At 39.0% G+C, this 16,030-nt stretch overlaps 1 protein-coding gene across 1 annotated transcript in view; it reads left to right on the top strand.

Annotated features, from left to right (window-relative positions):
- Positions 1–16,030, top strand: part of FBXL5 (F-box and leucine rich repeat protein 5) — a 36,431-nt gene that overhangs the window by 7,827 nt on the left and 12,574 nt on the right. Inside the window, exons 2-7 of the mRNA XM_062636408.1 lie at positions 6,258–6,473; positions 8,281–8,376; positions 9,162–9,345; positions 11,644–11,826; positions 12,708–12,833; positions 15,858–16,006. Of these exons, the coding sequence (XP_062492392.1) occupies positions 6,258–6,473; positions 8,281–8,376; positions 9,162–9,345; positions 11,644–11,826; positions 12,708–12,833; positions 15,858–16,006 (954 nt within the window). The remainder of the gene's footprint in view (positions 1–6,257; positions 6,474–8,280; positions 8,377–9,161; positions 9,346–11,643; positions 11,827–12,707; positions 12,834–15,857; positions 16,007–16,030) is intronic.

Raw genomic sequence — 16,030 nt, 5'->3', positions numbered from 1 at the left:
CTCTTTGAAAAACAAAATAGTTTTGTTTGCCTTAAACTTTGAGTTAATAGTGTTGTTTGGGGTTTTTGTGTGTGCTTTCTAAGGCTATGTCAAGATTTTAGTTAAGTTGCAACCAGCTGACAAGATTACATAGAGGACAGGATTATATAGAGAAGAGGATAGACAGATGGGCATTTGAAAGTTTTGGGTTTCTTGTTGAGTTCTGCCAGATCTTGTCCTGCCTGCCTTACTAATTACTATTACTGTCGATTGACCCACAACCAAGAAAAGCACCCAGGGTAGAAAACCTGTATTACTCCTCTGATCTAAGGCTTCATACATCTGAACAGCTGGAGCGTGAAGTAACTTAGCTGTTTCTCTTAGTGTTCACCTTATGTACCTCTCCATAACGAGTAAGCAAAGGAACAAGTGACACTGAAAAGTGTTTTTTGTGGTTTTTTTTCGTTGTTTGTTTTGTTTTTTTTTTTTTTTTTGCCAGGCTACGTCAGCACTGTGGTTATTCTTGGGGACCATATAAATTGAAATTCTTATGCATTACTAAATGGGGCATTGCATGTAACTGGGTGTCACTGAGGGCTGTCAGACTGGTGCGCTGACCAAGTGAGAAATGAACCCACTTGAAAAGGCACAACTTCTTCTAGGATCAGTGCACTAAACACGTTCGTTGTGTAGCTGCATGGTTTTGAGAGGGTATTCCAGGGAAGCGGTAGGGGTGTACAGCTGGAAGCGGGGGCAGGACAGCTGTTTCTGTCTGTTTCCTCTTCCACCCCCTAATTTACAGCAGATTAATGTGAAACCGCATGCTCTTGGTGTTGACACAAGCACACCTTATGGTCTTTGTCCCTCAGTTTTCTTGCTCATAAAATTGTGATAATAACTCTGCAGAGTTCCAAGTTCCTGTCCTTTGAATTATAGTGCTATTGCATATGTGAAGTGATATTACCTAAAAATGTAAGAGGGAGAAGTTGTAGCTGACTAGTAATCCATGCTGCCTTTTTTCTTAGTTCTTCCTGGTGCTGTTGTAGTCTAAAAATGTTAGGTTTGAGGTTTTTTAATGAAAGTGGTCTGCCAGCTCTATAATGAAAAAGATTTTACTATTTCACTAATGAGTTTAACGTCTGCTGAGTTAACTAGTGGTGAAAGTCTAGTCTGCACTGATCATTAGGAATACTGTATTGCACCTCCAGTGGCAGTTGGCTTCTTGTATAGGTCTTAATGAGCACAGTTGTTACCCATAAAAAGCAGAATCTCTAGGAATGACCTGTATGTGTGATACATGAAAAAGAAAAGTTGCCTTCATGTTTTTTTAAGATTAGTGGTTGCTCAGAAGTTACAGGCGCTTATGGGGAAAACTTCAATTGAAATGAAGCAGTTTGGGGATTTGTATCCTCTTTAAAATTCTTCAAGTATTCCATTTTAAATTTGTGAAATCTTTGGACAGAGTGGAAAAATAAGTCTTCCTTTTCCTGTTCTCTTTCCTTACATTTTTGTTGTTTTCCAGCTTGCAGTTGGGAATACAGAGATAATTTGTAGCTGGGAAAGTTAGTACACAGCATAGAGTTTGCTTACTGCTGGGCTAGTCTGATAAGAGCAGAAAACTTTTTCCTTATTTCTGTTTGCTACTTTCTCCTTGCCAGCTAATACTATGTTTGGATATTTTTAAGGAAGAAGCAAACCTTTTCCACTCATTAAATGTATTTTTGACATAAATACTAGGAAATAACTGTTTCAATTTACTCACTATAAGCTAACACTTTAGGAAAATCGTTTTCTTCTAAGAAGACATTTTTCGGTATTGGCAAATACGTAAAATACTTCTAGAAACCAAGTAAATACTGTGTTTTGCTCAGTGATTTAATTACCAGTCTTGAGCTTTATTATTTATTCACAACATTGTGGATAGAAATATCTGTCTTCATCTGACAGAAAGTTTCACTTTTAATGAAAGTACTAAAGCCACAAAGGAGATGAGAGTTAAATGTAGATTTATCTTCACTTGAGTGTCATGAACATGAAGCAGTGTATGAATAGCAATTTTTGTGAATCTTGCCAGTCTTGTCATTTTGCTCTCGGAGCACAAAACTGAAATAATAGCTTACAGTAAGGCAAGATGTTTGTTTGCCATATCTCTGTACATTCATCTTGACCATGTTAATGGCTCTGTTGTAGTCCAGCAGAGCTGGACACTCACCTCGAGCTGCTTTATGACTGCCAGAGCTACACAGATTTTTCAAGCATAGCTATTCTTTAATTGCATAATTTTAGATTTAAAAAAAGATGTGCATCAAGTGATTTCTTCATTGAGTTACTTTTTTTCCTGCAAAGGAAGAATGGAATTACCTGATCTTGAATCAATGGTAGAAAACTTCTAAGATTTACTTCCTAATAATCTTAATCCTAGTTTACATTGCTTTCAGTTCTGATGGAAAAAAAAACCCCAACACAATATTTCTGATTTTTATTTCAGTCTTGAGTTGTAAGTATTGTGTGCTGCAGCCCCTCTACATTGACCAGTTAAGTACGAAGAACTTTAGAACAGGACCCTTCAGTTAGCCTATCTGCTTGTCATGGTGTTAATTGGAATAGATCTGGTATGTTTTGTGACCCTGTGCTTTACTTCACTGCTGGCACCACAGTGGCCCTGGGATTATTGATGTGCCTCCCCCAGTTTACTTGAAATAAAGTTGATGTGTGTGGTTTTTGGTTGGTTGGTTTTGTTTGTTTTTTTTTTATTAATAGTAAATAATACTGAATTTAACAGCTCCTGGATACTTCTGGAGTATGCTGGCATCAGCCAAAGATCTCTGAAGTGTTTCTGATAGAATTTGACTGTTGTTTGGCCTGTTGCTCAAGTAGTTTGGATTATGTATAATCTTAAATTTCATGAGGCTTCTGGAGACACCAGGCCTCTTCTGTTTGTGGGACCACTCATCAACTGGAGTTTGCATTCCAAACACAAAACCGATTGTGCTGTAACTTACAATTTTTTAAATATGATACCCAGAACATTTCTGGACTTTTGAAGGTATCTTTAACACCCCTTAGATAATTGGTTTAATGCAGTGTGTTTTAAGCCTACTCAGGGATCACACGTCCGCTGTGCTTTATATTTTTTTCCGGTCAGCCAATATTCTTGATAGAGTCCATTTCCTCTGCCTTGTTGCTCTCCTAGGATTCTCTGCCTGAGTTTGGGGGATGGTGGTTTTCTTTTTGCACTGCTAAACCCCTACACTAGTTTTTGTTGTGAAGAGCTGGTGAAAGTGGACCTCAGAGTGGAGCAGCTGCTGTCTGTTAATAGTCTTGGTCCCCTGTCATAAGACTTCATCAGTCCTGGTAATGAAATTACAAGATGTGACCAAGTGGCTTTGTTGCTAGGCTACCTGTCCTCTGAAAAAACACTTTTTCTCAGCTTTGGCTGACATTTTTAATGCACCAATTTCTGATTCAAGTACAGTCATTAAATTTCAATATCCTCTCCATAGTTCCTAATGTCTTGCATATTTGCTGGAAACCCCAGTAGCCAAGGTGTATATGCAAGCGTTGCATATCATAGTGGCTTCTAGAACAATACATTTATAACAGGAATTCTTAAATTGCATGCACAAATGAATTCTTTATTTATTCTAGATTTGTGGACGGTAATAGGTTTAACAAGTTTCTGAGTCTTGAGAAGACTTCAGGTCAGGAGGATGAGAAGCTGCTATTTTGTATCAGAACCAGTCTATTTATTTACGTATTTATTTTTAAACCTAACAGCAAAACACAATAGTTTTGTATAATCTTCCTGTTGCAGACTTCAGCAGCTTTGTTTATGTTTTTATGTCAATCAGAATGTCAGTTTGGGAGCGGATGGGATTCCTGGGGAAAAGGGTCTCTGGGGAATGACTTCAGGTATTGTGGATTCTTATGGGTAGAGTGAGCAATTTTGAGATGATCCTTGATCAAGAGAAATGCTACATTAGAAACCAGACTTCACCCTTACTGTGGTCTGAACCGCAAGCAGCTGGAGGTGAGGAGCTATATTGAAAAGGTTTTTTTACAGTTATCTTCTGGGCCTGTTCAGACTTCTGCTTTTCAGTGTGGGAAGTCTAGCCTTTAGTTTCATCTAGAACTGCTCTGTGTATTGCAGTCTTGGAGCTTAGCATAGGATAGAAATGGTCTTCAGAGCCAAGTTCTTTTCCCATTTGTGATCAGTGCATTAAGACTGCATGCCTCCAATCCTAACACAGTGCATCGCAAATGCAGGAATTTTTCCTGGCCTGACAGTAGTTGGTCTAAAGGAGGAAAAAACAAAGAACACAGTGCTTAGCGTTGTCCAGTTTTCTACCTCCACTGAGGCTAAGTAAATTTGTTTTCCCATTATAACAGTCATTTTGCTCCTATGTACAACATGTAATGTATAGTATGCGTAGCTTACATGGGGTTGCATAAGGGCTTGGCAGATGTCCAGAGTGTTTTGGCTGCATTGCTAGTGGCTTCCAGGAAGTGGCAATGCAATGCAAGGACAAATAGGTACATTTGTTGGGTTGTTTGTTTTTAAATTATAGAAGCTTTAGATATCTCGATTTATGGTTGGTTTTGATGTATGCAAGTAGTATGCATGAATATGTGTATCTCAGATTCCCCTTTCTAGTAAATTCCTTTGATTCCAGAGTCTTTGTAAACTAAACCACTTCTGAATATTTTAGTGGCTTGTCTTTTGAATTAAATTAATCTATTTGTATTTTTAGAATGTTTGCTCTTGTATCCTGCCATAAGCTATGGTTCTTGAAGCTGCATGTGGAATAAAATATAGGAATGGAAAAAGTACTGGCTTTTTACATTTACCAGAGGAAAATGCAGTTTTAAAATGCATTGTTGCTAGTGGTGACTGTATGTATGTCAAAATGGCACTATTGTGGTACCTAGAACTTTGTGCTGTCTTAATTTGTAGGTTCTCGGTCCATTGGAAACCTGTTCCAACAGTTAGTATAGTTTGTATTCACTTGGTAGGACTTGGCATTCCTTGTGGGTAATAGATCCTAAAAGGCAGGTACAGGGGCCTATCATAACAGCTTCCTAGTACAGACTGCAGTGTAGCTCTGGGAAAGTGGCTAAACTAAACCTTTCAGTTACCCAGCAGGCTGGGGAGATTAAATTGATTTCTGTCAGGAAATCTTTCTCCATTTGTTTATTTCAAGGTGGGTTTATGTTGCTTAAATATGACCTTGATTTTAATGGCTTCTTTAAAGCTAATGCCCTGACTGCATTGTTCTCTCAAGGTTGATCTTCCTTTAAGAATCTGTCATATCACTTTCCTGTTTTCTTAAGCTCTGTTTATTCTCGTGGAATGAGACTGTTGCCTTCAGAATTTGTGTGATTAAATGTTACATGTTTTTCATTGCATCGTGCATTATTGTATATATTGTGCTTTGTTAAACTTCTGTAGTTACATTAGTTCTTTGTAATATTTCTATAATTATAGCTTCATCTTTTTCTTCAGAGCCTGTGATTGGAAATGCAGTTATATAGTTGGCACTGGAAATGAGAATTGTGAAATTAAATCCCTTGGTTTACTTAAACCTCATTCATAAAGCGCAAAGTTGTAGAAGACTGTTCTGTTAACTTATCTTGGAGAGTTAACAGAATTGGAGCGTGACTGGCTTACTGTTTTACTGACCTGCAAGAGGAAATATATCTATGAAATGACCATGCATGACTTTTAGAAAGTTTTAAAATAAGTTTGAGGGGTTTATATAGAATTTGTCAGTCCCTGATAATAAAAAAATCAATGGCAGTCATAAAGGTTAAAATAATTACAAATTCTGTGAATAATTTCAAAGGTCATATTTGTAGAGATATTTTGTAAATGTTAAACTGTAGCATTCAAATGGCAGTATTAAGTGAGCCCACTTCTGGATGAAGTTGTATGAAATTATATTTTAATGCACCAACTACATAAATTACAGGAAGGTCATTATTCTAATAGAAGACTAGTGTGCGTTTTCCTATTTATGCCCTTGACTGTCTGTTTTTTACCTGTTTTAAGATTGAAATTTAAAAGCATTTATTGCTTGTAATTTTTGATGTCTTTGAAATTAGTTGCTCAAATTGCAAATTATTTTTTTTTTGGTCACTTTTCTGTATAAAACTGAAGGTTTTCAGCTTTTATAAGTAATGGGAGCAGTGAATAATGGGAGCTAATACCTGTTATAAGGATTTAGCCTGACCTTGATGTGATTTGCGTTGATGTTTTTATGAGCTTTTCTCTCTTCTAGCTTTCCAAGACCAACTTCTCCAACAACAATGATTTTCGGGCTCTTCTGCAATCTCTTTATGCCACATTCAAGGAATTTAAAATGCATGAGCAGATTGAAAATGAGTGTATCATTGGTTTACTTCAGCAACGTAGCCGGACAGTGTACAATGTACACTCGGACAACAAACTCTCAGAGATGCTTAGCCTCTTTGAGAAAGGGTTAAAGAATGTAAAGGTAAGTAGACTATAAGAAGGATTTGTGTCCTAAGGAGAGCATGCTGTGATTATTTCTTACTTCTCAGCTTTCCTGAATACCCTCTGAAAGTGAAGAGGAAGAAGGAGCATTTGTGGTTTCTTCATACAGTACTGAAGTCTTTCCAGTCAGAAGCACAAATTCTTTTGCCATTCATGTCAGTGCTAAATTTCTAGTAAAAATTCTTCCCAGAGGTGTATTGTGTGACAGCAGTCTGCTGCTGCATAGTTGGAGGTGATTTGGAGAGACAACATGGAAGTCTCAAATACAAAGACTGCTAATTGGTCAAAACAGTTTCTGACTGTAGAAATAATGTTTTTAATTAATTTGCTAGGAAACCCTGAGAATCTGTTTTTGTGGCATGCAGCATTGTAATGTCGCAAACAGAGATGATTACCACAGTTAAAAACATGAAAAGGGCAAAAGCAGCGCATTGTTTTATTCTGTTAGTGAGTCATGTACTCCTTCCAGTAATCTGTTGCTCAGTAATGTTGTTATTGTTCCAGTCCTCAAGATACTCTAAATGTTATTTCTCCAGATGGCTTTTTAACAACTTGAAGTTGTTAAATTCTTCTCCAATAGAATCCTACTTGAATTCTGCTGTATCTTTCCTTTGGGGAACCCAACTCAACTTCTCCTTCCCACACTCTAAGAACTATGGTCTCCAGTAATAATTTAACATCCCATATTATATGTCTAGTACATGTAGTCCATGTTTTCAGTAATAAAAATATTAACTGTGCAGTCAACTGATTCCTTTTGACCTGAGCATCCTGCAGATAGGTTTGTGGGTTTTTCTTCTTTTCTCCCTGTCCATTATCAAGCCTTAAAATGTGTCTTGTTTTCATTAATGAATTGGAAAATGAAGGGAAATAAACGAGAGGGGAAATCTAACACTTGGCTTTGTGTTACACCTTCTCTGATAGGGTGCTAGTATTATTCTGTTACTTAAGTGTGGAAAACCAGATTATTCTTAACTCTGTTTAGATATGCTAACTTTAACTTTTTTTGAGAGTGTGGTTCATTTAACCTGATGGCTTAAGCTTTTTTGTTTTCTGTAACAGTCAGGGTTTCTTGATGTTGTAGAAGTTTGACAAGAAAAACTTACAACATTTACTGTAAGAGCTGTGAGGAACTTCATTGTGTTGCAATTACTGGGCAGACTTAAGAACCAGCTTCTTACTGCTGGTACAGAGCACAGGCTTAACAAATTAATATAGAGGTTGGTCTAACTTCAACATTTAAAAGTCAGTTATATCTTTATTTAAGAGTTCTTTCAGTTTCCAAAGTAAATGTCTACAGAACCTGTCTGTGAATTCTGATTGTAATTTGGAAGCTAGAAGTATAGAGTAAGTAGTGTAAATGTATGCAGCTAAAACTGAAGTGGAATTGCTGCATCATCAAGTAATTCTTCTGCAAAACATGCAAATACTTAGATTAGTCTGTTATTACTTTGAACTTCAGGTGAGACTGTAGATCGGCAGACTTCAGTCTTTGCTCCAAAGTAAAAGTGCGATTAGACAAGTTAATTCATATCTGCTAACAAAATAAATTGGAGCCAGGGAGGAAGGGAATACTTTGTTCTGTGCAGTAGCAGCCTGGTACAGACTGTCAGCTTGTCGCAGAACTTCGTTAGTGTACGCATTCTAACTGTAAAATAAAGCAAACATGTTGCATGCATGGGGGAGACATAATGGGCCTCCCTTTGAAATGCTGGTTGATTTAACAGTTCAATCTTTGAATGAAAGGTCAAGATCAGGTAACAGTTAAATCTTTGCTTTCTTCTCAGAATGAGTATGAACAGCTGAACTATGCGAAACAGCTGAAGGAGAGGTTGGAAGCCTTTACCAGGGATTTCCTTCCTCATATGAAAGAGGAAGAAGAGGTAGGTAAAAATTTTCTTCAAATATTATGTTTATCTCCTTTAGGGTCAGCAATGACTGAATAGAGACAAAAGGGCTTAGAGGTTCAGTGTTGTTTTTATTTATGCCAGTTTGCATTCAGAACTGTGATGTCACTGTTCTGTTCTCTGACTGCAAAGTGACATGTTCTCAGACAGTGAATAAGTTGAAAATTTACGATAAAATTCTAGTCCTTTAAAAAATTGATAATTAAAGTCCACTGGGGTTGGGATTTGTTGGAGCAGGTAATTATTTAAGGGGATGTCTAGTAAAACGTAAAGGAAGGAGAAGTCATGTAAACCAGTGCTTCATGACTCAAACTGACACTCCCAGACAGCTTCTGACCTATATTTGAAACATAGACTAGTACTGCCAGTCTGATGATTTATGGGTATCCAAAAACTGGGAAGCATCTTCTGGTGAGAGTAAATCTTCCGAAGTCTGTCCAAGAGAAATATTTTCTCATGTTTTAATTCCTTGCCACTTTGCCTTCCATGTGAGTACTTTAAGTTATATTGTTAAAGTAACTTTGATCACTTCCCTTTTGTGTTGGGGAGAACAGTTAAGCAACTTGCCTGAGACTAACCAGTGATCCACTGGCAAGCAGAGGGCTGGAACTCAAAACTTCCACGATCTTGTCCTTGAGTTCACTTAGTGTATGACATGTTTTACTTGGAGAGTATCTGAAAGAGGAAATTCTATGTTGGTAGGTCTGTGTAGCATTATCGACTTTCTCCATAAGCATCAGACTTCTTTTCCTTTGCTTTAGGTTTTTCAGCCAATGTTGATGGAATACTTTACTTACGAAGAATTGAAAGATATTAAGAAGAAAGTAATTGCACAGCACTGCTCACAGAAAGAGGCTGCAGAATTCAGAGGTCTTAATAAGTGGAATCAAGCAGAAGAACTTCAGAAGGTCTTTAAGTATTCTGTGGATGAGAAGGCAGATCAAGGTGAAGCATCTGATTAAAGTAGTTTTCAGACTGCAGTTTTTATCTCAAAAGCCACACCAGTATCTTACCTAAAGTTACATACAGGCAGATAAAATAGTTTTTATAAAATGGGAGTTTCTTCAAACCAGTTTTGAAACTTCAGAAACTTTACTGTTTGATACAAGCTTCTTTGCAGGTCATAATGTAGATAATACTTCACTGTTTACCTGTTTTTCCACATTCTTCCTCCCCTTCCATGGTAATATTTGATATAACAGGCAAAAAATGATAATTCTAATTTCATGCTTCCATTGAAATGATATTTTTTTTATTTGCAGACTCTGCATTTAAGTCTTGGTTTTCAGGACTGCTTTGTAAGCTTTTCTTTTGATGGCTTAATAACATGGAATAGTTAATCAACTGACAGTATTTCAAATGAAAAGCAACTCGCCTTACCTAACTCCACTGCCTAACTTCTCTGGGCCTCTCAGGAATCAGAAGGGAAAAAACTGTGTGTGGAGAGTAATGCAAGGGAATAAATCTGCAGCATGTTAGTAGGTCAGATGAAACCTGCACTCTTAGAGTAGGTATTTAATTCGCGTTCATCTGTAACTACCTTTCTTGATGAAACTTAGAATAAATGGGTAACTACTGAAGTGCACTGTCAGGCTTGTTTTATGACTGTTGAAGCAGCCAAAGTTGTCTGTATTTACAGTTTTTACTTAACTAACAGAGAACAGATGATGCCCCAAAGAATGGGAATTAATGTACTGAAAGTGTAATACAGGGGTGTGAAACTGATAGCAGAGCGAGCCCTCATAAACTGACTGTGGTGTCATAAGATGTGGTGCTCTCATTAAAAAAACTACTCTGTAATGAGATTTATTTATTTATTTATTTTTTTAAATGAAACTTTACTTCTCTGAACTACTGAACTGGTCATTTTCTGCCCTCCAGGTGAAGCCTTCAGAAAAGATCATGATCCATGGTGTGAAATACTATTGAGTCTGAGCAGATGAAGTGACAGAAGTAGCCTTATGGCATAACTTGCTGTTAAGTCGAGCTGGAATAGCAGTTTGGGACAGTAGTAATTCTGCAATGGTTGTGTTCTAGTCTTTAGGGAGAGGGAAGTATGTGTCCTGCATTCATTTTTTTTTTTAAATAGAAGAAAAATAACACTGTTTGCAGTCCAGTGCAGTTTTACCTGCATTCTACTGTGAAATTCTCTGTAGTTTACTTGCAACAACTTGCCAGGTTTGCAAATAACTATATTGATTAATCAGGTGAAACTCTTAATTATATTTTTTGAAGTAGCAGTAGGCTGTCACAGGTAAAGTTTACCTTGTGCTCACTTCTGAAGCTTCTGTGCAAAAAACACCCTGATGCTTGTCTCACTGTGAAGCCTATGTACCTTGTGTCGTAAGCTGAAAAGCAGATCCCTACTAATTTGTAAAACCTGCTCTAAGGACTCCTGAAAACTATTTTAGGGATATTTTTTTTTCTTCAAGTCAGTTGTCCTTAAAACATTAAAAATCTTCAAACAGCAAAACCCACATTAACCAAAGCTCTGAATTTGTAATTTCATGTAGTTTCCAGCTCTCACTGTACTATTGCAAAAGGGAGAGCTATTGGAGATAGTTCCTGCTGCTGTCCATTGAAGTAATTCATTGCAGTGGTCCCATTTTAGTCTCTAACCTAATATTTAGCATCACTTTACGACCTGAATGGCTCATCACCATTCAGAAGTTAAAATTAATTGTCTATGCCAGTAGTTAGTTAGAAATAAAATGTGAGGCAGCTGCAAAGAGTGAAGTGCAGACTTCCTGCTGTGTCCTGATCAAGAGCTTGAGTGCTTTCAGTGAGAGTGGTCCCAGCTGGTAGATTCTGCATGTTCGCACTGCTTCCTGGGAATGTGGCAAAGCAGGTATAGATTTCATCAGTGACAGAAAGCAGTTATATTTTTAAGCATTTCATTTTTAGCAGATACTGCTTTCATCTCACTGTGATTGGGTAGCAACAGTTCACGTTTTTCCAGGGGCATTTTTGGACCTCTGGAAGGTCAGGGTTGGAAGAAACTTTCCAGTTGAGAAAATGGCACACAGAAAACTGAGTTGATCTTTTTGCTTGTTTAAGGTGTGACTACAGTGAAAGCTTTTTAAAGCCAAAGCCATACCTATTTTTTCTCTTTTGCCAGGCAGTAGTTTGACATTTTTTTCAGACACTTTTTTTTCATTTGCCCTTGTCAAAATGTGAGTTCCACTACTGTTGTTTAAAGCTGTGAGGCTGTGCTTCAATTAACACATGCTTTCTGTATTTCAGAAACCGAAGTAACAGGGCATACCACAAATATTACTAATCTTCCTCCTGAAGTAATGCTGACCATTTTCAGTTACCTTAACCCCCAAGAATTATGTCAGTGTAGTCAAGTAAGCACTGAATGGTCACAGCTGGCTAAAACTGGATCTCTCTGGAAGCATCTTTACCCTGTTCGCTGGGCCAGAGGTAAGTTAAATTTAATTTAACTTGGAATTTCTGAGTCTGTGAAAGAATGTTTTAATATAGGCCATCATGTATAGTGAACATGACAACTGAGCATGCTTGAAGGATGTGCACCCTTCTGTCAAGGATGATAGTGCCCAGAAACTTGGTTAAATGTTAAATACACAAAAACATACTTCCATCTTGTAGAATTAAGAAACTAATTAAACTAATTAATCAATTAAAAAGTGATCCTGGTTGTAACTCCTGAGTAACTTTTGTATACTAACCGTTGATTAGTTTTGCTGAGGTTTGTTTGCTTGTATGAAGGCTAACAAGTATATTCACTAATTCAACATCTTAATTATGATTTAAGAATCTGAGGGGTTTAAGTTATAAATGGTGCTGTTACACCAGTATCAGTAAAATTTTTATTTCATTAATTTAGGAGGTAGAAATAAGATACATAGCTGCAGATTAGAAGTTTAAAACAAATGGAGCTAACACTTCCCTACCATCAATTCTTAATTTGCATGTTCAAACTTAAAAGAAAACTGCATGAACATTAATTTTAGTATTGTTTCTTCAGATATGTTGCTTCAATAACTATTGCTGCAGTAAGGGCTAAGTGGTAGCTTTTGTTCCTCAAACTCTCCTGTGAATTAAAATATCCTGTTGAGAAGTGTAATCTTTGCAGAAATACCTGTTCAAATACAAACCAATCTGTATTCCAGTGAGGCCAGTTACAAGTCATCAGAGTATATTTGTAGCTTTAAATATTTCTACTATCCCATATTGATGCATTAAACAATGGAATATGGCATTGCTGTTTTCTGCACTGATGAGAACTTTCTCTTAACTTTTTTTCTCCCCCCTTCTTTTCTGGGGTACTTGGGGGCGAGCAGGTGATTGGTATAGTGGTCCTGCAGCAGATCTTGAGATGGAACCTGATGAGGAATGGGTGAAAAATAGAAAAGATGAATGTCGTGCTTTCCAGGAATGGGATGAAGATGCTGACATAGATGAATCTGGTAGGTAAATTCTGATTTTCTTTTTTTTTTTTTTTTTTTTCCCCACAGTTTCACACAGTATGCTAGAGATTGGAAGGGACCTCGAAAGATCATCTAGTCCAATCCCCCTGCCGGAGCAGGAACACCTAGATAATGTTACACAGGAATGTGTCCAGGCGGGTTTTGAATGACTCCAGGGAAGGAGACTCCACAACCTCCCTGGGCAGCCTGTTCCAGTGTTCCGTCACCCTCACTGAGAAGTTTCTTCTCAAGTTTAAGTGGAACCTCTTGTGTTCGAGTTTGTACCCATTACCCCTTGTCCTATCATTGTTTGCCACTGCGTAGAGCCTGGCTCCATCCTCGTGACACTCCCCCTTTATATATTTATAGACACTAATAAGGTCACCCCTCAGTCTCCTCTTCTCTAAACTGTAGAGCCCCAGCTCCCTCAGTCTTTCCTCATAAGGGAGATGCTCCACTCCCTTAATCATCTTTGTTGCCCTGCGCTGGACTCTCTCCAGCAGCTCCCTGTCCTTCTTGAACCGAGGGGCCCAGAACTGGACACAGTATTCCAGATGGGGTCTCACCAGGGCAGAGTAGAGGGGAAGGAGGACCTCTCTCGACCTACTAACCACCCCCCTTCTAATACACCCCAGGATGCCATTGGCCTTCTTGGCCACAAGGGCACAGTGTTGGCTCATGGTCATCCTGTCGTCCACTAGGACCCCCAGGTCCCTCTCCCCTGCACTGCTCTCTAACAGGTCGTTCCCCAACCTATACTGGAACCTGGGGTTATTCCTGCCCAGATGCAGGACTCTACACTTTCCCTTGTTATATTTCATCCCGTTATTCCCTGCCCAACTCTCCAGCCTGTCCAGGTCTCGCTGGGTGGCAGCACAGCCTTCTGGCGTGTCAGCCACTCCTCCCAGCTTAGTGTCATCAGCAAACTTGCTGATAGTACACTCAATTCCCTCATCTAAATCGTTGATGAATATATTAAATAATACCGGTCCCAGTACTGACCCTTGAGTCACTCCACTAGATACAGGCCTCCAACTAGACTCCACCCCATAGACTACAACTCTCTGGCTTCTCTCCTTCAGCCAGTTCACAGTCCACCTCACTACCTGATCATCCAGACCACACTTCCTCAATTTAGCTGTGAGGATGCTGTGGGAGACTGTGTCAAATGCTTTGCTGAAGTCAAGGTAGACCACATCCACCACTCTGCCATCATCCATCCACTGTGTTATTTCCTCGTAAAAGGCTAAGAGATTGGTCAAGCATGATTTCCCCTTGGTGAAGCCATGTTGACTGCCCCTCATAACCCTCTTATCCTTGATATGCCTTAAGATGGCACCAAGGATAAGGTGTTCCATCACTTTCCCAGGGATGGAGGTGAGGCTGACCGGTCTATAGATACCCGGGTCCTCCTTCTTGCCCTTTTTGAAGACTGGAGTGACATTTGCTTTCCTCCAGTCCTCAGGCACCTCTCCCGTTTCCCAAGACTTGGTAAAGATGATGGAGAGTGGTCTAGCAATGACTTCCGCCAGTTCCCTCAGCACCCGCGGGTGCATCCCATCTGGACCCATGGATTTATGGATGTCCAGATTGCTCAACTGGTCTCTAACCCATTCCTCATCGACTAAGGCAAACCGCTCCGTTGACCTGACTTCATCTGAGGTCTCAGGGGTACAGGGCTCTTCAAGACTGCCTGCAGCAGAGTAGACAGAGACAAAGAAGGCATTCAGTAACTCTGCTATCTCTGTACCTTCTGTCACCAGGGCACCCATCCCATTCATCAGTGGGCCTACATTGCTTCTGGTGTTAGTTTTGTCTGCCATGTATTTGAAAAAGCTCTTTTTGCTGTCCTTGACCCTTCTCGCCAGGTTTAATTCTAAGGAGGCCTTAGTCCTCCTAGCTGCCTTCCTATATCCTCTAGCAGCAGCCTTATATTCCTCCCAAGTGGCCAGCCCCTCCTTCCATGACCTGTAAACTCTCCTCTTCCACTTGAGCATACCCAGCAATTCCCTATTTAGCCACGCAAGTCTCCTGGCCCTCTTCCTTGACTTCCTACGCATCGGGATGCTCTGATCTTGAGGTCGGAAAAAGCAATCCTTGAATGCCAACCAAGACATGTTTTTTCCTGAAGATTATATAGTTGTAAGAAATAAACGTGTAAAATAGAGTCTTTTCTGTAAAATCTGTTTAAAATACAGATTCTGTCATAGTTGATACCAGTACATTAATGACAAATGCAAACTTCTGTCTAGATTAAATGCTTACTAAGCAAAGTAGACTTACGTTGTAAGAATTAACTTGTGAAGTTTTGTCTAGCAACTACTAAGGGTTCCTGAAAGGAGTACCCTTTTTTTCCTCATCTTCACCTGGTTCCTGGTTGGGTAAAGAAACAAAGGGAGTGGGGGGTAAGGGCAGGGGCAAGCAAGCAGTGGGTTTTAGTGAGCTGAATGAATTCATCTAAGAGAGAGCAAACATGAGTGCAGGTAGAGGAGTTATAGGGATGTGTCTGGAGTTAGAAAGGAGATAACAGCTAGGCTTCCTCTTTTCAGAAAGTTTGGATGAATCATCTTGCAGCCTAATGCGTTCTAGGCTTAATTTAAAACTTGGTGTAAGCTGTTACATCGCAGGATGTATCTCACAGAATGCCCTGTGAGATAGTATTTCAGTGTATAAAGCAAGTCAGTGGAAGCAGCTGCCCCAGACAGCCCTGAGCAGTGTGTAAATGTGTAATCTGTAGTAAATATTTCTCCAAGTCCTTTAATCATAATTTTCTGTGAAGACTCAGTGTTTTACTTGCTGTTGGAGCTAGACTCTTCAGGACTGTCAGAAAGATAAGCAGGTCTTTTTTTAAAGATGAGGCCTAAGCAGTACATCGGATTCAGCAAAAGTTTGTTGCAAGGTACTTAGTTAAACTTATGCTTTGTTATGCTTTCTTTTAGTTTTCTGCTAACTTGTTTGATATGACAGTGTGAATTCCAAATGACGCAAAGGATATTTAAGCCTCTATTTGGTTTTATTTTGCAGAAGAAGCAGCTGAAGGTTCACTTGCCATTAACGTAGCACAGATGGAAAAACGTTTACTTCATGGCTTAATTCATAATGTCCTCCCGCATGTGGGCTCCTCAGTGAAGACATTTGTATTGGCCTACAGCTCTGCAGTGTCTAGCAAAATGGTATGTCCTTTGAAACTGGCATTT

This window comes from Pezoporus occidentalis, unplaced genomic scaffold (genome assembly GCF_034315485.1).
Source record: "Pezoporus occidentalis ecotype Australia unplaced genomic scaffold, CSIRO_AGI_Poc_V1 ctg48, whole genome shotgun sequence".
Taxonomy (NCBI): domain Eukaryota; kingdom Metazoa; phylum Chordata; class Aves; order Psittaciformes; family Psittacidae; genus Pezoporus; species Pezoporus occidentalis.
Note: the sequence above shows the minus strand (reverse complement) of the source record. Positions and strands in the feature narration are given on the sequence as shown.